The sequence below is a fragment of the Delphinus delphis genome, chromosome 13 (genome assembly GCF_949987515.2).
Source record: "Delphinus delphis chromosome 13, mDelDel1.2, whole genome shotgun sequence".
In the NCBI taxonomy this organism is placed as follows: Eukaryota; Metazoa; Chordata; class Mammalia; order Artiodactyla; family Delphinidae; genus Delphinus; species Delphinus delphis.
In genome coordinates this window covers 27,815,706-27,838,702 of record NC_082695.1, presented here as the reverse complement: position 1 = coordinate 27,838,702, position 22,997 = coordinate 27,815,706, and the positions used below count along the sequence as shown (strand labels likewise).

The 22,997-nt window shown below is 42.0% G+C and overlaps 1 protein-coding gene across 3 annotated transcripts in view; it reads right to left on the bottom strand.

Moving 5' to 3' along the window:
- PTPN2 (protein tyrosine phosphatase non-receptor type 2) overlaps positions 1-20,746 on the bottom strand; it is a 76,765-nt gene extending 56,019 nt beyond the window's left edge. For all 3 annotated transcript variants that reach the window (XM_060028612.1, XM_060028613.1, XM_060028614.1), the window contains exon 1: positions 20,570-20,746. In XM_060028612.1, coding sequence (XP_059884595.1) covers positions 20,570-20,731 — 162 coding nt within the window. In that variant the 5' untranslated portion in view covers positions 20,732-20,746. The remainder of the gene's footprint in view (positions 1-20,569) is intronic.
- Positions 20,747-22,997: the final 2,251 nt, after the last annotated feature.

Sequence of the window (22,997 nt, the reverse complement as noted above, 5' to 3'; positions counted from 1 at the left end):
CAACAATAACTAGATCTGACACTGATGAGGCATTTTCAGGACCACCCAAGACACAAAAATAAACAATTTTATAAGCACTTTATGTGAGCAATAAAATACAAGGTGTTTCTCAAAATGGGGATGGGAAAGGCAAGCGTTGAACTATTCCCTAGGTCTATCATATTCGGCAAAATAAGGCTCTACTGATGTTCTGATGCTGAAATGTTCCCCTCCTATAGCAGAGAGAACCCATAAACACTGGCCCTAAATACACAAAGGATGTCTCTGTTAGCAGTAAAACCTGTCAACCTCAGCAATGCTGACATTTGGGCTAGATAACTAACATTGTTGCGGGCCCTCTTGTGCCTGGCAGGATGTTTAACAGCAGCGCCAGGTCTCTACTTGTTAGATTGGCAGTAGCACCCCCTCTCCCAGATGTGACCACCAAAATTCTCTTCTGACATGTCCCCGGACAGCAAAATCTACCACCAATACACCCCACCAACACCCAGCTGAGAACCACTGTTCTAATCTAGTGCCCACTCCCACCTTTAATTAAAGCTAAATTTAAACGGGGAAGATCTTTGTTTTAAAAAATAATTTAACCAAAATAAAAATTTTAATCCTATTGATTTTTATATGATTTTTGCTCAAAAAAGCTAGGAATAATTGACTCACTAGTTATTTCTTTCTTAGTGGCAATGATCCAAAACGTAGCTAACTCATGCACAAGTGTCTTTCATGGAGTTATTTATGACACTGAAAGGCTAGAAATAACCTAAATGTTCAATGTCAGGGAAAAGACTGGTTGTACAAATCATGGTGCATCCAAATGAATACTGTACAGTCATTTAAATGAAAGGCACTCATGCCAGTGGTCGCATAAACTCATACAGTCTCCTGGAATGGTAATATATGACATAAACAAAGGCATTAACAAACCAATAAATGGAACTGAGCTGCTATTTGGGAGAATAATTCATTCAGCTCCTCAGCTGTATTTGAAATTTACATACATGTGTGAGGTGACTATATTATGATTGCCCAACACCTCCTTTTCCTAAGGATCTGGAAAGGAACTCATGCAAATCTGACTTGTTCTTCCCTAAAGATAACTTCTCTTGCTTTTTCTTTACCCTGAATACTTAGAAAACTCATCAGAACGCATCCTGGTTTTTATGCTTTTCAAATATATTCCTGGTGGAGACTCTGACCTTGAGACTCAAGGTGTTCCTCAGCTCAGAGATGTTCTTCCACTATTACTTCAGTTATTGCTTCATCTGCCTCTGCTCTCTCTTCCAGGAACTCCGATCACAGATTTGAGACCTTCCTGCGTTTTTTGTTTTTTTTTTTGCGGTACGCGGGCCTCTCACTGTTGTGGCCTCTCCCGTTGTGGAGCACAGGCTCCGGATGCGCAGGCTCAGCGGCCACAGCTCACGGGCCTAGCCGCTCTGCGGCATGTGGGACCTTCCCGGACCGGGGCACGAACCCATGTCCCCTGCATCGCCAGGCGGACTCACAACCACTGCGCCACCAGGGAAGCCCCCTTCCTGTGTTTTAAATGCTCTCTTACTATTCATTTAAAGTACCTTTTTCCTAAATTCTGCAAGGTTTTTTCCCAAGCTAACTTGGTATTGTGCACTATCTATTCTGATAGTGAGTCCCGAATTTTTTAACAGTCACATTCTATAACTTCAAGAACTCTTTCCTGTTCTCAGCTTATTTTATTTTTACAATCTGCACTTGTCATATTGGGAATCTGAATTCCACTTTTCTCTCTTTTTTTATACTATTTGGCATACTCTAAATGATACAGTCTCATTTTCTTCAAGTGCTGAGTTTTTCGTATGTCTAGCATTTGTTTGTTCATCTTTACAGAAAGGATCAGCCCTTACCCAAGGTTTTGTGGATGCTCATACTGTTTACTATCAAAATCCTCTGAGTCTCAAATATGTGGGTGGGACCCTTCTCTATAGTGTCAAATAATAATGTGGATTTTTTCTTATTACTGTGTTTTGGGCATTTCAGTGATCAATAAGAACAACAAAAAAGCTTCTACTGCATGGAATTAAAGACCTAGAAAATTATATCTTTTTCTCATTTTCTATTACTTTTCTTGCTGCCAATTTTTACTACTATTTGCACAATTGTCTCTGACAATTTTCTCTTTAAAATCAGACCTCAGAATTTTCCTTGGAACTATCAAGGAGCCAGTCTAATAAGTGGCATAAGAAAAACATGCTCACATTTAAAGTAAACACAGGAAGAGAATTTATTTTTGCCTGAGGGCATAACAGTGCATGAACAGACCTGAAGGATGAGCAAGCAGATGTCAGGTCAACAAGCTGGGAAAGATGGGTCCAAGCAGAAAAAGAGCTGTGCAAAGCCAGAAAGATGTGAATGTATGTAACAAATGAATGAAAGAATGATTAACTGATGTCTTGCAAGAAGTATATAAGCAACACAAGACTTGTGGTACATGAGAGACGGAAATGCAAGACATGAGGATGAACAGGTGGAAAGAAATCAGATTATGCAGGCATTTGTTCATGCTTCACTCACCCAACACACATACAGGGATTCTGCAAATTATGAAGATGGTGTTGCAAATGGAGGGGCAGGGGGAAGGAAAGATGGATTATTCTACAAACAGTATGATAAAAGCAAGCAGTTATTTAGGAAAAAAAATTAACTGATCAGGAACAAGACAGGGATTCCCACTTTCACCACTTCTATTCAACATAGTACTGGAAGTTCTACCTGAGCAATCAGGCCAAAAAAACCCAGTAGGCATCCAAGTTGGAAAGAAAGTTGTTAAACTATTTCTATTTACAAATGAAGTGATCTCATGTGTAGAAAACCCTAAAGAATCCACAAAACGACTGTTACAGCTAATAAACAAATTCAGCAAAGTTGCAAAACACAAAATCAACACACAAAAATCAGTTGTGTTTCTATACACTAGCAATGAGCAATTCAAAAAAAAATGAGATTAAGAAAGCAATCCCATTTACAATAGAATCAAGAATACTTAAAAATAAACTTAACCAAAAAGGTGAAAGACTTGTACTCTAAAAACTATAAAACGTGGCTGAAAGAAATTAAAGACAACCTAAATAAATAGAAAGGTATCTCATGTTCGTGGATTGGAAGACTTAATATTAAGATGACAGAGCTACCCAAAGTGTTATACTGATTCAATGTAATCCCTATCAAAATTCCAATGACAATTTTACAGTAACGGAAAAACTCATCCCAAAATTCATATGAAAAGTCAAGGGACCCTGAAAAGCCAAACAATATTGAAAAAGAATAACAAAGTTGGAGGAATCACACTTCCTGATTACAAAACTTACAGAGCTAGAGTAATCAAACGCATATGGTATGGCATAAAGATAGACACAGATCGATGGAATACAACAGAGTTCAGAAATAAACCCTCAGAGGGACTTCCCTGGTGGTGCAGTGGTTGAGACTCCATGCTACCAATACAGGGGGCCCAGGTTCGATCCCTGGTCAGGAAACCAGATCCCACATGCGTGCTGCAACCAAGAGTTCGCATGCCACAACACAGGAACCGGCGAGCCACAATTAAAGAGCCTACGAGCTACAACTAAGGAACCCACCTGCCACAACTAAGACCAGGTGCAACCAAATAAATAAATAAATATTTTTTAAAAAAATAAAGAAAGAAACCCTCAGATCTATGGTCAACTGATTTTCAACAAGGGGGCCAAGACCATCCAATGTGGAAAGGACAGTCTTTTCAACAAATGGTGTTGGGAAAACGAGACATCCACATGCAAAATAATGAAGTTGCACTATTACAATACACCTTACACAAAAATTAACTAAAAATGGATCAAAGACCTAAATGTAAGAGCTAAAACTATAAGAAACTCTTAGAAGAAAACATAGGGATTGAAAATCTTCATGATCTTGAATTTGGCAATGGTTTCTTAAATTATGATACCAAAAGCACAGGCAACAAAAGAAAAATAGATAAATTGGACTTCATCCAAATTAAAGACTTACATGCATAAAATGACACTATCTAAAGAGTGAAAAGAAAACTCACAGATTGGGAGAAAATATTTATATACCGTGTATCTGACAAGATATTAATAACCAGGATATCTAAAGAACTGCTACAATTCAACAACAAAAGGACAATTAAAAAATAGGCAAAGACACTTGGGACTTCCCTGGTGGTCCAGTGGTTAAGATTCCATGCTCCCAGTGCAGGGGGCCTGGATTCAATCCCTGGTCAGAATCCGCATGCCACAACTAAAACCCCGCATGCTGCAACTAAGACCCGGTACAGCCAAAGAAATAAATATTTTTTAAAAAAAGATAGGCAAAGACACTTTATGAATGGCCAAAATCTAAAACACTGACAACATCAAATGATAACAAGGATGTAGAGCAACAGTAACTCTCATCCTCTGCTGGTGGGAATACAAAATGGTCTAGCCATTCTGGAAGACAGTTTGGTGCTTTCTTACAAAACTGCACATACAGTCCAGCAATCATGCTCCTTGGTGTTTACCCAAAGGAGCTGAAGACTTATGTCCACATAAAAATCTACACATGGATGTTTATATCAGCTTTATTCATAATTGCCAAAACTTGGAAGCAACAAATGTGTCCTTCAAGGGTTGAATGGATACATAAATTGTGACACATCCAGACAATGGAATATTAATCAGTGTGAAAAAGAAATGAGCTATCAAGCCATGAAAAGACATGGAAGAACTTTAAATGCATATTACTAAGTTAAAGAAGCCAGTCTGAAAAGGCTACATACTGTATGACTCCAACTATATAACATTCTGGAAAAAAAAAACTACTGAAACAGTAAAAGATCAGTGGTTGTCAGGGGTTGGAGGGATGACAAGGTGGAGCATAGAGGATTTGTAAAAATACTCTGTATTATGCCATAGTGATGGATACATATCATATAATACATCAGTCCAAACCCACTGAATATACAACACCAAGAGTGAAACTTAATGTAAACTACGGATTTTGGTGATTATTATCTGTCAGTGTAGGTTCATGGGTTGAAACAAATGTGTCACTCTGGTGTGGGGTCAGGGGGTATATAAGAAATCTGCCTCTCAATTGTGCTGTGAATGTGAAACCACTCTAGAAAAGTAAAGTCTTAATTAAACACAAACCAAAAAAAGGCAAAGGACTTGAATAGTTATTTCTCCAAAGATTCAGAAATGGTCAATAGCACATGAAAAAGATGCTCAACATTCTTAGTCATTAGGGAAATGCAAATCTAAACCACAGTGACATACCTACTACGCAGGACCATAATTTTTTTTTTTTTTTTTTTTTTTTTCAGTACGTGGGCCTCTCACTGTTGTGGCCTCTCCCGTTGCGGAGCACAGGCTCCAGATGCGCAAGCTCAGCAGCCGTGGCTCACGGGCCCAGCTGCTCCGCGGCATGTGGGATCTTCCTGGACCGGGGCACGAACCCGTGTTCCCTGCATCGGCAGCCGGACTCTCAACCACTGCGCCACCAGGGAAGCCCGACCATAATTTTAAAAATGGTAAATAACAAGTGTTAGAATGCGAGAAAAGCAGAAACCTCAAACACTGCTGGCGGTAATGTAAAATGTTGCAGCCACTGTGGAAAACAGTTTAGCAGTTCCTCCAATGCTAAACACAGAACTACCATATTATCCAGCAATTCCACTTCTAGGTCCAAACCAAAAGAATTAAAACCAGGGACTCCAATGAACACTTGCACAGCAATGTTCATAGCAGTATTATTCACAATAGCCAAAAGGTGGAAACAATCCAAACGTTCATTACCAGAGAAAAAAATATGGCATACCCATACAAAAAAAAAATATTAGTCAGCCATAAAAAAGGAATAAGGTTGTTACAGACGACAACATGGCTCAACGTTAAAAACATTATGTTAGGTGAAATTATCCAGACACAAAGGAACAAATATTGTATGTTTCCACTTGTATGAGGTACCTAGAAGAGGCAAATTCATAGAGCTAGAAAGTAAAGCACAGGTTATCAGGGGCTGGGGGAGGAGGGAATAGGGAGTTATTGCTTAATGGGTACAGAGTTTCTATTTGGGGTGCTGAAGGGGTTTGGGAAATGGTGGTGATGGTTGCACAACACTGTAAATGGAATAAATGACACTGCAGAGAGGGCAGACAGCAGAAGCAGAAAGAACTACAATTCTGCAGCCTGTGGAATGAAAACCACATTCACAGAAAGAAAGACAAAAGGAAAAGGTAGAAAACTATGTACCAGATGAAGGAACAAGATAAAACCCCAGAAAAACAACTAAATGAAGTGGAGATGGGCAACCTTCCAGAAAAAGAATTCAGAATAATGATAGTGAGGATGATACAGGACCTCAGAAAAACAATACAGGCAAAGATCAAGAAAATGCAAGAAATGTTTAACAAAGACCTAGAAGAATTAAAGAACAAACACCTAGAAGACTTAAATAACAAACAAAAAGAGATGAACAATACAATAACTGAAATGAAAAATACACCAGAAGGAATCAATAGCAGAATAATTGAGGCAGAAGAACAGGTAAGTGACCTGAAAGACAGAATGGTGGAATTCACTGCTGTGGAACAAAGAAAAAAGAATGAAAAGAAATGTAGACAGACTAGGACAACATTAAACACACCAACATTTGCATTATAGGGCGTCCCAGAAGGAGAAGAGAGACAGAAAGAACCCAAGGAAATAGTTGAAGAGATTATAGTCAAAAACTTCCTTAACATGGGAAAGGAAATAGACACCCAAGTCCAGGAAGTACAGAGAGTCCCAGGCAGGATAAACCTAGTGAGAAACACACTGAGACACACAGTAATCAAATTGACAACAATTAAAGACAAAGAAAAAAATTTTAAAGCAACAAGGGATAAATGACAAATAACATACAAGGGAACTCCCATAAGGTTAACAGCTGATTTCTCAGCAGAAACTCTACATGCCAGAAGGAAGTTGCATGATATACTGAAAGTGATGAAAGGGAAGAACCTACAACCAAGATTACTCTACCCGGCAAGTACCTCATTCAGAATCGATTGAGAAATCAAAAGCTTTACAGACAAGCAGAAGCTAAGAGAATTCAGCACCACCAAACCAGCTCTACAACAAATGCTAAAGGAACTTCTATAAGTGGGAAACACAGATAAGAAAAGGACCTACAAAAACAAACCCAAAACAATTAAGAAAATGGTAATAGAAACATACATATTGATAACTACCTTCAATGTGAATGGATTAAAATGCTCCAACCAAAAGACACAGGCTCGCTGAATGGAAACAAAAACAAGACCCATATATATGCTGTCTACAAGAGACCCACTTCAGACCTAGGGACACATACAGACTGAAAGTGAGGGGATAGAAAAAGATATTCCACGCAAGTGGAAATCAAAAGAAAGCTGGAGTACCAATACTCATATCAGATAAAACAGACTTTACAGAATGTTACAAGAAACAAGAAAGGACACTACGTAATGATCAAGGGATCAATCCAAGAAGAAGAGATAACAATTATAAATATATATGCACCCAACACAGAAGCACCCCAATACATAAAGCAAATGCTAACAGCTATAAAAGAAGAAATTGACAGTAACATAATAACAGAGGCGGACTTCAACACCTCACTTACACCAATGAACAGATCATCCAAAATGAAAATTAATAGGGAAACAAAACCTTTAAATGACACCATAGACCAGAGAGATTTAATTGATATTTATAGGACGTTCCATTCGAAAACAGCAGATTACACTTTCTTCTCAAGTGCACACGGAAGCTATTCTCCTGGATCTATTCTCCAGGATAGATCACAACTTGGGTCACAAATCAAGCCTCGATAAATTTAAGAAAATTGAAATCATATAGAGCATCTTTTCCGAACACAGCGCTATGAGATTACAAATCAATTACAGGTAAAAAAATGTAAGAAACACAAACACATGGAAGCTAAACAATACATTACTAAGTAACCAAGAGATCACTGAAGTCAAAGAGGAAATCAAAGAATACCTAGAGACAAATGACAACGAAAACACAACAATCCAAACCCTACGGGATGCAGCAAAAGCAGTTCTAAGAAGGAAGTTTATAGCAATACAAGCCTACCTCAAGAAACAAGAAAAATCTCAAATAAACAATGTAAACTTACACCTAAAGAAACTAGAGAAAGAAGAACAAGCAAAACCCAAAGTTAGTAAAGGAAAGAAATCATAAAGATCAGAGTAGAAATAAATGAAATAGAAGCAAAGAAAACAATAGCAAAGATCAATAAAACTAAAAGCTGGTTCTTCTAGAAGATAAACAAAATTGATAAACCTTTAGCCAGACTCATCAAGAAAAAGAGGGAGAAGACTCAAATCAATAAAATTAGAAATGAAAAAGAAGTTACAACGGACACTGCAGAAATACAAAGCATAAGAGACTGCTACAAGCAACTCTACACCAACAAAATGGACAACCTGGAAGAAATGGACAAATTCTTAGAAAGATATAACCTTCAAAGACTGAACCAGGAAGAAATAGAAAATATGAACTGACCAATCACAAATAATGAAATTGAAACTGCGATTAAAAATCTTCCAACAAACAAAAGTCCAGTACCAGGTGGCTTCACAGGTGAATTCTATCAAACATTTAGAGAAAAGCTAACACCTGTTCTTCTCAATTCTTCCAAAAAATTGCAGAGGAAGGAACACTCCCAAACTCATTCTATGAGGCCACCATCACCCTGACACCAAAACCAGACAAAGATACTACAAAAAAAAGAAAATTACAGACCAATATCACTGATGAACATAGATGCAAAACTCCTCAACAAAATACTAGCCATCAAAATCCAACAACACATTAAAAGGATCATATACCATGATCAAGTGGGATTCATCCCAGGGATGCAAGGATTCTTCAATATGCAAATCAATCAATGTGATACACCATATTAACAAATTGAAGAATAAGAACCATATGATCATCTCAAAAGATGCAGAAAAAGCTTTTGACAAAATTCAACACCCGTTTGTGATAAAAACTCTCCAGAAAATGGGCATAGAGGGAACCAACCTCAACATAATAAAGGCCATATACGACAAACCCAAAGCAAACATCATTCTCAATTGTGAAAAACTGAAAGCATTTCCTCTAAGATCAGGAACAAGACGAGGATGTCCACTCTCGCCATTATTATTCAACATAGTTTTGGAAGTCCTAGCCACTGCAATCAGAGCAGAAAAAGAAATAAAAGGGATACAAATTGGAAAAAAAGTAACAGTCACTGTTTGCAGATGACATACTATACATAGATAACCCTAAAGATGCCAATAGAAAACTACTAGACCTAATCAATGAATTTGGTAAAGTTGCAAGATACAAAATTAATTCACAGAAATCTCTTGCATTCCTATACACTAAAAACAAAAGACCAGAAAGAGAAATTAAGGAAACAATCCCATTCACCATTGCACCAAAAAGAATAAAATACCTAGGAATAAACCTACCTAAGGAGGTAAAAGACCTGTACTCAGAAAGCTATAAGACACTGATGAAAGAAATCAAAGATGACACAAACAGATGGGAGAGATATACCATATTCTTGGATTGACTTGAAAATGACTATACTATCCAGAGCAGTCTACAGATTCAACACAATCCCTATCAAATTACCAATGTCATCTTCTACAGAACGAGAACAAAAAGTCTTAAAATTTGTATGGGGACACAAAAGATCCCGAATAGCCAAAGCAGTCTTCAGGGGAAAAAAAGGAGCTGGAGGAATCAGACTCCCTGACTTCAGACAATACTACAAAGCTACAGTAATCAAGACAATATGGTACTGGGACAAAAACAGAAATATAGAACAATGGAACAGGATAGAAAGCCCAGAGAGAAACCCACGCACCTATGGTCAACCAATCTATGACAAAGGATGCAAGGATATACAATGGAGAAAAGATAGTGTCTTCAATAAGTGGTGCTGGGAAAACTGGACAGCTACATGTAAAAGAATGAAATTAGAACACTACCTAACTCTATACAGAAAAACAAACGCAAAAGGGATTAAAGACCTAAGTGTAAGACTGGACACTATAAAACTCTCAGAGGAAAACATAGGAAGAACACTCTTTGACATAAATCACAGCAAGATGTTTTTTGACCCACCTCCTAGAGTAATGAAAATAAAAATAAACAAATGAAACCTTAAAAAATTTAAAAGCTTTTGCACAGCAAAGGAAACTATCAACAAGACAAAAAGACAACCCTCAGAATGGGAGAAAATATGTGCAAATGAATCAATGGACAAAGGATTAATCTCCAAAATATATAAACAGCTCATGCAGTTCAATATGAAAAAAACAAACAACCCAATCAAAAACTGGACAGAAGACCTAAACAGACATCTCACCAAAGACATATAGATGGCCAAGAGGCACATGAAAAGCTGCTCAACATCTCTAATTATTAGAGAAATGCAAATGAAAACTACAATGAGGTATCACCTCACACCAGTTAGAATGGACATCATCAGAAAATACCATAAAACTGTTGAAAAATACCGGAGAAAATTTTTTGTAATCATAGAGAAGCTCTCTCTGAGCCATGGCACAAAAAGTTAGAAAAAGCTGATAAATCTGACTTCATAAATATTTAAAATTTCTACATGAAAAACCATCATAAACGAGGTCAAAAGATAATCCATAAATTGAAAAAGTATTTAAATATATGACAAACACTTAACTTCCTTAATATGTAAAGAGCTCTTACATATCAGAAAGAGAAAGGAAATACAAATGACTTTTAAAAATAAAAACTGTTAAACTTCATTCACAATAAGAGAACTGCAAAATATAACAAGAGTAAGACCATTTTCCACCTATCAGACAAAGATTAAAAAACTAGGTAAAGGTGTAGGGAAACAGGCACTTTCTTATACTATTTATTGATGGACATGTACAACTTCTTTGGAAGGTTATTCACTGCAGCATTGCTTACCATAGCTAAAGACTAGAAACAACCCACATGTCCATTATAGATGAGTGCTTAAATAATGAATACCATTCAACTGTTAAAATGAACACATGAGATCTAAAAGGAAGGATTTTCAAAATATAAGTGAAAAAAGCAAGGTGCAATACAGTATGCTGTTTGTTTCACAGGGTTTGGATAAAGAGAGAGGGAGTGAGAAGGGAGAGAGGAGAGTGATCACCTACAGGGAAGGAATGAGGGAGCATGGGGGCAGTGACTTACTTTTCCACTACACACCCTTCTGTACTGTTCTCATTTTTGCCATGTTCATGTAATCCTAACCAAATTACTTATTTGTGTATTAAACCACAAGCTCTGGGAGTTCTCTGGTGGTGCAGTGGTTAAGAATCCGCCTGCCAATGCTGGGAACACGGGTTCGAGCCCTGGTCCGGGAAGATCCTACATGCCGCGGAGCAACTAAGCCCGTGCACCACAACTATTAAGCCTGCACTCTAGAGCCCGTGAGCCACAACTACTGAGCCACCGGAACGAAGAGTGGCCCTCGCTCGCCACAACTAGAGGGGGCCCGCACGCAGCAACCAAGACCCAACGCAGCCAAAAATAAATAAATAAATTTATTTTTAAAAAAAAAGAATAAAATAGCATATCTTGACTAAACTCTTACTTTGTATCACGCAAATGCTATGTAACTCATTTGTAGGTGGCTACAAATGAGAAAACAGAGATTCAACTTTTCCAAATTTATACTGCAGTTAAGCAGTAGATCCAGATAGGAATCCAGGACTGAATTTTAGAGCTTGTGTTTGTTTGTTTGTTTATTTATTTATTTATTTATTTCTGCATTGGGTCTTCCTTGCTGTGTGCAGGCTTTTTCTAGTTGCAGCGAGCGGGGCTACTCTTCGTTGCGGTGCGTGGGCTTCGCATTGCGGTGGCCTCTCTTTGTTGCGGAGCACGGGCCCTAGAATGCGCGGGCTTCAGTAGTTGTGGCACGCGGGCTCAGTGGTTGTGGCTCACAGGCTCTAGAGTGCAGGCTCAGTAGTTGTGGCACACAGGCTTAGTCGCTCCGCGGCACGTGGGATCTTCCCGGACCAGGGCTCGAACCCATGTCCCCTGCATTGGCAGGCGGATTCCCAACCACTGCACCACCAGGGAAGTCCCTATTTTATTCTTATCAAAGTCTTCTCCTCACAGAGGAGGGCCTCTCAGAAAGAAGTGTGATACATAGCAGAACTTATTCCACCAGGAATCTTATCTCCCCAACCAGCGATGGGTATAATACGAAGGACCATGACCAACTGAACACCCTGACACATGCAACATATTTAGCTTCCTACTTCACTGTGTCCATCCACAGGATCTTTATACAGAGTATATACACAAAGATTTGACTAATAAAACAAAGTGAACACTTAACCATCATATAATTGAGGATTCACTTAGGGACCTTAAGTATAAAGAAAGAAATTTCAGTATTTCTCCCATAAGTAGAAACTATCAATTTGGGATTACCTTAAAGTCCTACTTTTTTCTTATAAAATTAATATCTCTTTTCCAATTTCCTAAATTCTTATTTGCTGTTCCATCACAACAGCTTGAGGTAGAATATTCTAAAGTACAACAAGGATATAACGTTTTCTGTGTACTATATAGAACAAAGCTATGTACCAAACACTAAAGTATTATTTAATATTATATCATACTAAAGTGTTATAACTATCTCACCCTGACAATGTTACAGTAATAGAGATTTAAAAAAATAAAAACTTAAGATTTGAAATGTGAAACTATGTTTTCACTGGTTGAGGCATAAATCAGTTCCCGCTGTCGTGGAGTACCACCTGGATGGTCTAAGGTCCCAGCCTTGACTAGGAGGAGTGGGCCACCCCTGGGAACTTTACCCCAGACTGCCTCAAGAATTCCTGGAAGCACTACTAAGTAACCTGTCAGAGGAAATGATAGCTTTCAGAGTATAAGGTTGTTTGAATACAGTGAAAGAAGAAACAAAATAATTTAGTATGAGATTTTCTTTAGAGGAAGGAAGGCAGTTTAACACAAAGTTATCAGTGATCAGTGACATGACCCAAATGAACTAGGTGATAGAACAAAGAGCACATTAAATCAGAGTCCTGGGTTGTGAAAGGAATAGGAGCACATAAAAACAAACAAACCTCCCAAACTGAAAAAGATACCAGAAATCCACAGATACAAGCTTCCTGGAGGTCATCAACCTCAACAGTCCTTAGGGATCTATGATACCCTTGAAATCACATGCCAAATGTGGGGGAATTGTATGTATGTGGGCATGTCTCTTGTTCACAGGTTTCATCTTAAAGGTGTCCACAATCTTTAAAAGCAAGGATTTCACTGTTAAGTCAAAACAGCTTCCTGAAACATTACTACTACTGTACCATAAATAGAACATTAAATTAGCACTACATTAAATATATTTAAAATAACACTACACTCACTTCAGACAACAGCCCAGCAAGGTACAACAGCATTCCAACTAAGAATGTAACAGAAAAGTTTACTATTCCACTCAGAACAGCAGAGTCAGAACTTATATGCTTTAACACTTAGCCTGCTGAACTGTATCTGTTCCTTAGTTATCAGCTGCTATGTTTTAAGTTTATATGCTAAGTTGACTTAGTATACGGTTAGTCACTATTATCCAAAGTAACAAAGGGTATTATCCAAAGTTCTAAATTACTAGTTGGTTTAAATATTCTCTGCCCCTAACAGTTCACCAATAAGAAATCATTTTAATGGCACCACCAACAGGGAACAGAGCACGGAAAATCTAGATAAGAATTTTCAGAGGAAACAAATCATATGAATGCTTATCTGAGAAAGTGAAGAGCACACTTATGTTAATTTTAATTCTGCTCTCCTAGATCTTATCTGTCCATATCTCTGGTTTACTCTTTGGAAGAGTGAACAGAGTAAGAAAACAAAGCAACCAGACAGGGTGTCTGAACCGCAGGAGACTGCAAGAGCTGTGATAGTTCTCCAACTGGGAACAGGGAATTCTTGTGGATACTAATGATCTGGGAGAAGCCAAAAAGGGCTATTGGAGATTCTGGTTAAAATAAAAAAACTGAACAAGAGGCAAGCTAGAAAGAGTAGGGGACAACACAGCTATCTGGATTTCCATGATTATAGGTATCAGTAACCTACAGAACCTGTCAAAGGCAAAACAGTATTATTTCGAGTTCTATATTCTTCACTGGAGAATCATTCCCCCAGCTGCTTTTCCTTAAAGCAGTGGTTCTTACCTTCTGAGGAATCACAGAGCTCCATTTAAGAATCTGACCAAAGCTGTACTTCCCTGGTGGCGCAGTGGTTAAGAATCCGCCTGCCAATGCAGGGGACACGGGTTCGAGCCCTGGTCCAGGAAGATCCCACATGCTGCGGAGCAACTTAAGCCCGTGCGCCCCAACTACCGAACCTCCACTCTAGAGCCTGCGAGCCACAACTACTAAGCCAGCATGCCACAACTACTGAAGCCCACACACCTAGAGCCCGTGCTCTGCATCAAGAGAAGCCACGGCAATGAGAAGCCCACGCACCGCAATGAAGAGCAGCCCCCGCTCGCCACAACTAGAGAAAGCCTGTGTGCAGCAATGAAGACCCAATGCAGCCAAAAATAAATAAATAAAATAATTTTTTTAAAAAAGAAAGAATCTGACCAAAGCTATGGAATCCCCCAGAAACTACATCCCCTAGGGCATTCATACAAGTTAGCACAGTTTCAGGGGACTTGAAAATCCCTTTCCAGTCTGATCCATGGATCCCAGATGCTGTTTTAAAGGCCTCCAGTCCCAAAATGACCCAACCTATTATAACATATTCTACTCTCTTCTTGCCGTCAAAAGTGTAAATGATTCTCTCAGTACCATTAATCTCAAGTAGATCATAAGAAGAAAGCAAATAGGCTGTCATGCTGGTCAAGCAGGACAGTGCTGCAGTGAGAATCACAAGGACAGGATTTAGGTCCCTGCTGTATCACTAATGGATATGGTAACCTTACAGAAGTCACAACCTCGTGCTGGATGGTGTCTCCTCAGCTGTGAGTGAGGGGTTGGAATAAACCAAGGTGCTGACATCTTACAAAGGGAGGGAGCAGTACTCTTGTTTAGAGAATACTAACTGAGCATCTAACACACTGCAGGCCTACAGGCAGATGGTGGGGAAACAAAGGAAAATGAGGCAGCCCTCAAGGAGCCAGACAGACAAGTAGACAGTTATGAAGCAATGTGACTGGACTTCCCTGGTGGCGCAGTGGTTAAGAATCTGCCTGCCAATACAGGGAACATGGGTTTGAGCCCTGTCCGGAAAGATCCCACATGCCTCGGAGCAACTAAGCCCGCCTGCCACAGTTACTCAAGCCCGTGCCTAGAGACTGTGCTCCACAACAAGAGAAGCCACCGCAATGAGAAGCCCACACACCTCAATGAAGAGTAGCCCCTGCTCACCACAACTAGAGAAAACCCACATGCAGCAACAAAGACCCAACATAGCCAAAAATAAATAAATAAATAAATTTATTTTAAAAATAAAACAATGTGACTTATACTCTAATAAAAGAATATAGAGGGTTCAGGAATCAGAGAAGGAGCATATAACTAAAGTCTAGTCTTGGAGACACTTCCCAGAAAATAACGTAGACACAGATTATGTCCAACATGTGCAAAGACTCCAAGGTGTGAGAAAGCAAGTGATTCTCAAGGAAATTCAAGGAGTTTAATATGGCAAGCACTGAGAACTTAAATTAAAGGCTGGCAGGAGAACGTGCAACAGACACTGCAAGGGAAGTGTTTTACAATAAGATAGCTTTGATTTATCCTCCACACTGACTGCTCACTGTAAGTACTAGAATAGAGTTCATTTGATATTTAACTTCTAAAAATTAGTTGAATCACAAATGGTAAAAACTGCTCTTACTCTGACAATATTTGAACTACGAATTTCTAATAAAGAAAAATGACCAGTCAGTTAAGAGTTCCACAAAGTCTGATTAATCAACCAAATTCCTTCTGAGCTACCACTACTAGAAACATTATTCCATGACTTAGCTTTTGCCATTTCCCTACAGTTTTACTCTCTTCCCCGAACGGCTCACAGTACTCCATTCCTTTCCTCTGCCCTTCTAATGCCCCAGCCTGATTCAGACAGCAATCATCAGCGACAAAGGAAAAGCAAAAAGCAATCATGAACATTTCTCAAAAAGCCAGAATTAACCTCAGACTACATTAATGTTATTAGTCTGTCGCTCAGACAAATTAGACTTTTCCAGCAATCTCACTTCTGCCAACCATGCCCGTTCAAGGCAAGTCTTCTGCCGTGTGCTCCTGATCCCATCAGCTCCTGCTTCCTGAGGTTTCTGGCTCCAATAATCTTCCCTTCTCTTTCTTCAATCTCCAATCTCTTTAGGCTTCCCCCCTCCCCAATCATGTGGACACATCAAGTCACCCATTTGTGGCAGGAAGTCATGTTCAGCAAACACATATCAAGTGCCCACTAGGTGCCTGAATCTGCACAAGGCGTTGGCACAGCCTGCAGGAAGGCTAATGAGGCCAAGGAAAGATAAAGAGTCAGCTCCAATCCAGTCATTCATTCCCAGAAACCTCCCATTTCAAAAGTTATGTTATAAGAGCAACTGTTCAAAGGGGGTAAAAAGAGTAAGGGGCCAGGGCTTCCCTGGTGACACAGTGGTTAAGAATCTGCCTAGCAATGCAAGGGACAGGGGTTGGAGCCCTGGTCTGGGAAGATCCCACATGCCACAGAGCAACTAAGCCCATGTGCCACAACTGCTGAGCCTGTGCTCTAGAGCCCTCAAGCCACAACTACTGAGCCCATGTGCCACAACTACTGAAGCCCACGTGCCTAGAGCCCATGCTCCGCAACAAGAGAAACCACGACAATGAGAAGCCTGCACACTGCAATGAAGAGTAGCCCCCACTCACCGCCAACTACAGAAAGCCCGCGCACAGCAACAAAGACCCAATGCGGCCAAAAATAAAAACAAATAAATAAGAAATTTTTTTTAAAAAAAGGGTAAGGGGCCAGAGTATCAGTCTCAAAATAATACATTCCCTTTTCCTACATGACTTTGAATAATAAGGTATAAAGCAAAAGTCCTCACACCACTAAGCAAGTCTAGCTCTTAGTTATATTTAGCTTTTTTGCTCAGGAGCAAAACCTTTCTTTTCCTAGTCAAATTTGTATCGCCAAAAAAGCATACCTCTTCTCAAATGTTATCATCAATATACCCACTGCTGTGACCTACAAAGAAGAAAGCCCACTGTAACACTTTTTCCTACTCAAAGGATAGTGGTTTGCTTAACAGAAACTGTGGTCTCAAAGTCCTGTGCTGCTGTATCACATCCAATGCCCTGCCTTGAAAGGGGAGGCCATGGGACACTATGGGTACATACCAGGGGATTCAACCCTGCAAGGGAGGGCCGGGAAGCTCCTCCCACCGCCTCACCCTGAGGAAGTGAGACTCCAGGAATGAGGAGGTAGTTAAGCAAAGGGGGAAAGGAAAAGGGAAAGAAAAGTTGTGCTCAGGCAAAGAGAACTATATCTACAAAGGCCTTAAGGGAAGGACAGACAGCACATTTCAAGGAACAGAAGAACCCAATGACAAAGAGGGAAGAAAGTCATATGGGGAGGCAGGACCTGTGGTCTTGTGAGCAGTGGCAGGGGTTTGAAGTCTACATGGTGAGCAATGGGAAACCACTGAAGGTTTAAAGTAGGGAAGTCACATACTCATGCTTCATTTCAGCCACCATTCCCCACTCCATCCCACATCTGACTTCCGTATTCCTCTCAACTTGCTCTTTGCAAGGAATCTGTTGATCTTCTAGCCATTAATTTAACGGGCACTTTCGGTTTTGACCTTGGTGCCCCTGCAGCACGTGCCTGCTGAGCATCAGCTCCCTCCACACCCACCACCAATTTTCCCCCCACTTCTATGGCTATTCCTCTCTAGCCTTTCTTTTTGCAAGCTCCTCTTTCTCTACCTATGCCCTTAAACATTGTTATCTGTCAAGACTTTGTCCTTGGCTTTCGGCATTTCCAAACCCTCTCTGTTTTCCCTAAGTGATCTCACCTGCATCTAGGACCTCAAATACCATCTGCATGCTCATGATGTCCAAAATCATTTACAACTCAGACCTCTCCTGAACTCCAAATTTACATATTAAACTATTCCCATTTCGATGTCTTACAGGAAGCAAATTGAACAGTTTCAAAACCAAACAAATCTATTCCCTTAGCATTTCAAATCTGTATCTCCCCTTCATTCTTCCTGCCACTGCCTGAGTTCAAGAGCTCAACATCTCTCCTTAGGTTGACTCCCAAAGAGCCCCCCTCCCTGTACCAGCTGCCCACAGTTAGCCACACCCAACCCACAGCTAGAATGGTCTTGCTAAAGAGTAAAGAGAATATGATTGTGGTACTTCCAAGCATCAAATTCCACAGTGGGTGCTATCTACTAGCTCACAGTTCTCAGACTGATCTACAAGGGCCCACGGGCTCCGTCTTACTGTCTGGCCTTGTCCCCCTGGCACCTCAACGTCACACCGCACTCTGCACCAGGCTCAGCCGTTGGCAATTCTCTTGGTCTTCTATGCTCTGTGTCTCCGCACACATTTCTTCTTCCTCTGAACACTAATTCTCTCCCTCCCTCATTCTCCTCCCCTGGCCGACTTGTTCTTCAAGACTCAGGCAAGGCCCTACCTCCTCCAGGAAGCTGTGCCAGGACTCCCAGATGCATCCTGTGGGGGATGCACAGCACACTGTGCTTAACACGAGCTTCTGCGTTCTTACTCTCATGTTCTCATCTGCTTCCCTAGTTACCACTCCCCACTTGGCTGGATCCTGGAGAGCAGGGACTCCGTCTAACATTGGCACATTTTAAGGTGTTACAAGTGAGTAAATGAAAATATGGAATTGTGATGAGGCCTTCAAGAGACCAAGTCCCAGAAAGTGAGTGCCTCAGGAGCAGGAACCTGGTCAGCGGCTCTCTGATGAATCCCCAAGGCTCAGGGCAGGGTGCACAGCACAATCTGTAGAATGGCTGAGTGGATGTTTAGAGTCAAAAGAAAACACTCAGAGTCAAAACTCTTTCTGGACTTGCTTTCCATTTTTCCTGGTTTGTGACCAACTTTAAACAAAACACCAGTGTATATTGCATGATTTGCACTGACCGAACAAATGCTCTTGTTCTTCCACTAGGAAAAAAAATAATAAGAGCTTTGACCAATCCAGTAAAGGATTCCTAGGCAGAAGCCCATGGAAAGATTTCCTGAACTCTATGAAACTGAATGCAATTTTCAGTGGATATAAATGCATTTTTCTGGTGAGATGGATTACACTTTTCACTGAATATTCATGGATATTAATGATAACCAAAAAAGCCAAACTACTTAATCAAAATGTCAAGCTGAATTAAGCTGTAGCATGCATCGTTTCCTCTCAAACCTGTATTTTGATAAACCACTCGCAACCTGGGGACAGCAGCCTCTCCTAAAACAAATGCAACTGGAGAAGACACAGCTGGCAGGCTCTCACACAGAGCTTCCTACGAGAATTTGCATTTAAAACTTTCTATAATTGGGAAAGTCCTTACCAGCATTCTCTGAAGTTAGTACCCTATTCTAACACACTCTGACCCACGTGAATCAGGGTATTTATTACACGTCCTGTTAATGTGCTCAAGAAGAAAACGTTACATTACGAACATAATGACAAGAGGAACTGTCATCTAATTAAACGGGAAGGGGAAAAGCCCGGGAGCATCTAGATTTACAGGAAAGCCCTTTTTTTGTCGTTTTACTGTACACAGAGCGACCTGACAGCGGGAGCAGCATTTAGCTCACAACCACTCACTGCAATCCTGGAAATAACATGCAATAATTAGCAGTAGGAAGCAGACAACTAGGTCACTTTAAAAGAGATAAAATTAAGTTCTGCTCGATCGAAAGGCTCCATGGTTGACCCAGGAGACCGTCCCAGGGCGCGTCTCCACGAGGCGACCAGAAATCACGCCGGGCGCCCGCGTTCGGGGAGCTGCCTCACGACGCCCGGAGACCCGAGCCCCTCAGGCCGGGCCCCGGGGCGTGGACGACCCCTCGGCGCCTACCCTGACTCACCGAGCTCCTTCCAGAAAGCTCTGAGGGGGCGACGGCGTACCGGGGACGCTCGGACCGCGACTGTCCAGCCGCCCCACCGCGGCTCGGCGACCCTCCCCGGCCCCCCGACCCCCCGACCCCCCGACCCCCCGACCCGCCAGCCGCCCCCTGTACCGTCGCGTCCACGCCCACGCCCGCCCCCCGGCACCGCCCCCCGGAGCCCACTGCGCCTGCGCGCACGCGGCCGCCCCAACCCCGAGCGCCCGAGCGCCGAGGCCCGGGCGGCGCACGCGCGCCCTGAGGCGGCCCGCGCGCCGCCACTTCCGCCCCAGCGGGAGGCGGCGGAGGCGGCGAGTGCCGGAGGGCAACGGCGTGCGCAAGCCAGGTCCTCGGAGGGGGCGGCGGCGGCTGCGCGAGCCCGCCACTCACCAGGTACAGCTGCTGCCAGCGATTCTGAGCGTCCAACTCATCAAACTCCCGTTCGATGGCGGCCGACATGGCGGCGGCCGCGAGCTGGCGCGAGGGAGCCTGCGCCGGCGGAGAGGCTCGGGCCCCGCACGATCCGGGCAGCGCGCAGCCGCTGCTGCGCATGCGTGCTCCAGGCCCGCCACGCCCCCACGCCGCCCCGGCCGCAGGGAAAGTACCTGGTTCGTGACGTCAGCGCGCCGGCTGCGCCGTGCGGGGCGGGCGGCGGGGGAGTCGTGGTCCAGGCGGTGCCCAGGTGGAGGGGGCGGGGCCTGGCGGCGCCAGAGGCAGGACTCCGGGGAGACCAGCAGGTTGAGTGCTTGGGGGTTTGATTTTTATTTTGAACCTTCTCTAGGTCAGCTTAACGGCCTGTGCCCCACTTTCTCCTCTCGGAAAATGTAAACCAGGACTGATGCCCGCTCCTGGGCGCCCGCGGGTTTTGTGCCAAATAAACCGCTGCAGCAAAAGGAGAAGCAACCTCTCCTGGAGGTTGGAGTCTACAGCTTGTTAAGTAAACGTTACACAACTTAAAAGTTAGTGTTACCTGTAAAAAGAGCAAATCGTCTGTTACCAAACAAACGTGCTGATTATGGAAATCATCTCGCTTCACATAGGGAAACTCATGTGCTTAGGACACCTTATAATCTTCAGGAAGAAATGTGAAGGGTTAGAAAAACGTTAGTGTGCTGTCCAACACTGAAATTTAAATTTTACTTAAAATTAAATGAAATGACAAAGATTCTCTCCTTGACCAAACTCTACTCAGGATCCTCTGAGCTCTTTTTCAGCTAAGTCTCAACTTTTGGGCTGCCCTGTTTCTCTCTGCATTGTCGAATTTTAGCAAGAATCCTGGTAAGTCAGTTAACCAGAATCCCCCATTCCCAGTATCTGGTTACTCTTAATTTTTCTTTTCTTTTTTTCTCTTTTTGGCCACACCTCACGGCATGCAGAACTTCCCTGGACCAGGAATCGAACCTGCACGCCCTGTAGTGAAAGCATGGCGTCTTTGGACGCCAGGACCAAAGGGAAGTCTGTGATCACTCTTGATATTTAACCAGGTTCTGCATCTTCTGCCGTCCCCCGGGGTGACATCTGATATCCGTGGCCTGCCTTCAGCTAGAATCCTATTAGGCTTACCCAGAACCCCCCGTGCTTCCTCTGTTAAAAACAAGACTATAGGTCTTCCCTGGTGGCGCAGTGGTTGAGAGTCCGCCTGCCGATGCAGGGGACGCGGGTTCGTGCCCTGGTCTGGGAGGATCCCACGTGCCGCAGAGCGCCTGGGCCCATGAGCCGTGGCCGCTGGGCCTGCGCGTCCGGAGCCTGTGCTCCGCGGCGGGAGAGGCCACAGCAGTGAGAGGCCCGCGTACCGCAAATAAAACAAAAACAAAAAAAAAAGACTACAGGCCCAAAATGAAGTCGCTTGGGAAGCCCCGTGTCACCAAACCTAAACTTGATGGTAGTTTCAGCTCTCACAGAAATGGAACTTAAAGGAGTAAATCAAGAATCACTAATCACCACTGGTTAGGTGATCTGCCTGATAGACCCCTGCCCTTGACCCTGCAGTAACCAGTTCACTTCTCTGCCTGGGATAACTCCCTTGTTCCAACTCCCTACTGCCTGTAAGTCTTTAGTTTTGTGTAGCTTCTTGGAGCTCCTGTCCATCTGCCCAATACATGAATCGTTTAATAAAGGCAATAAGATCTTTAAATTTTACTCAGTTGAATTTCATTTTTTAACACCTCTTAGTAATTTTCCATCCACTGACACCCACCCCTTCCCCCAGCTTGGCTATAAATTCCCACTTCCCATTCTGAATTTGGAGTTGAGCCCAATCTCTCCCCCACTACAAGACCCATTGCCATTGTCCCCATACCTGTCACAGTAGTCGCCCCACACACACCTGAATAAAGTCTTCCTTACCTCATCATCTTCTATAAGTGTCAGGAATAATTTTTTTCTTTAACAGAAATTGGGAATTCAGTTCCACAGTTGAATTAGCCACATTTCAAATGCTCAATAGCCACATGAGCTAGTGGCTAAAGTATTGCAGAGCATACAAATCATCGAAGTTCTGTGGAACAGAGCTACATGAGGGGTTTAAAATACTTGGGGAAAAAAAAGTGTCCTTACATAAAATAATGAAAACACTGATCAGAAAAAACCAGTAAGCTGTGGGAGCAAGAAGAAACTGTAATAAAGAAAATTAAGCAGCCAATCAGCCTTTCTACTTACAGAGTATAATTGAGGAATATATAAGATCTCCCTCCAGAAGTGCCCCACAATCTAATTGTCCTGGTTTCTGAAGTTCTGTCCTTGAAACTGATTATTTAGATTAAAGGCATGGTATCTCCTGGGATACCCCATGATTCTTAGCATCAATCACCTCATCAAA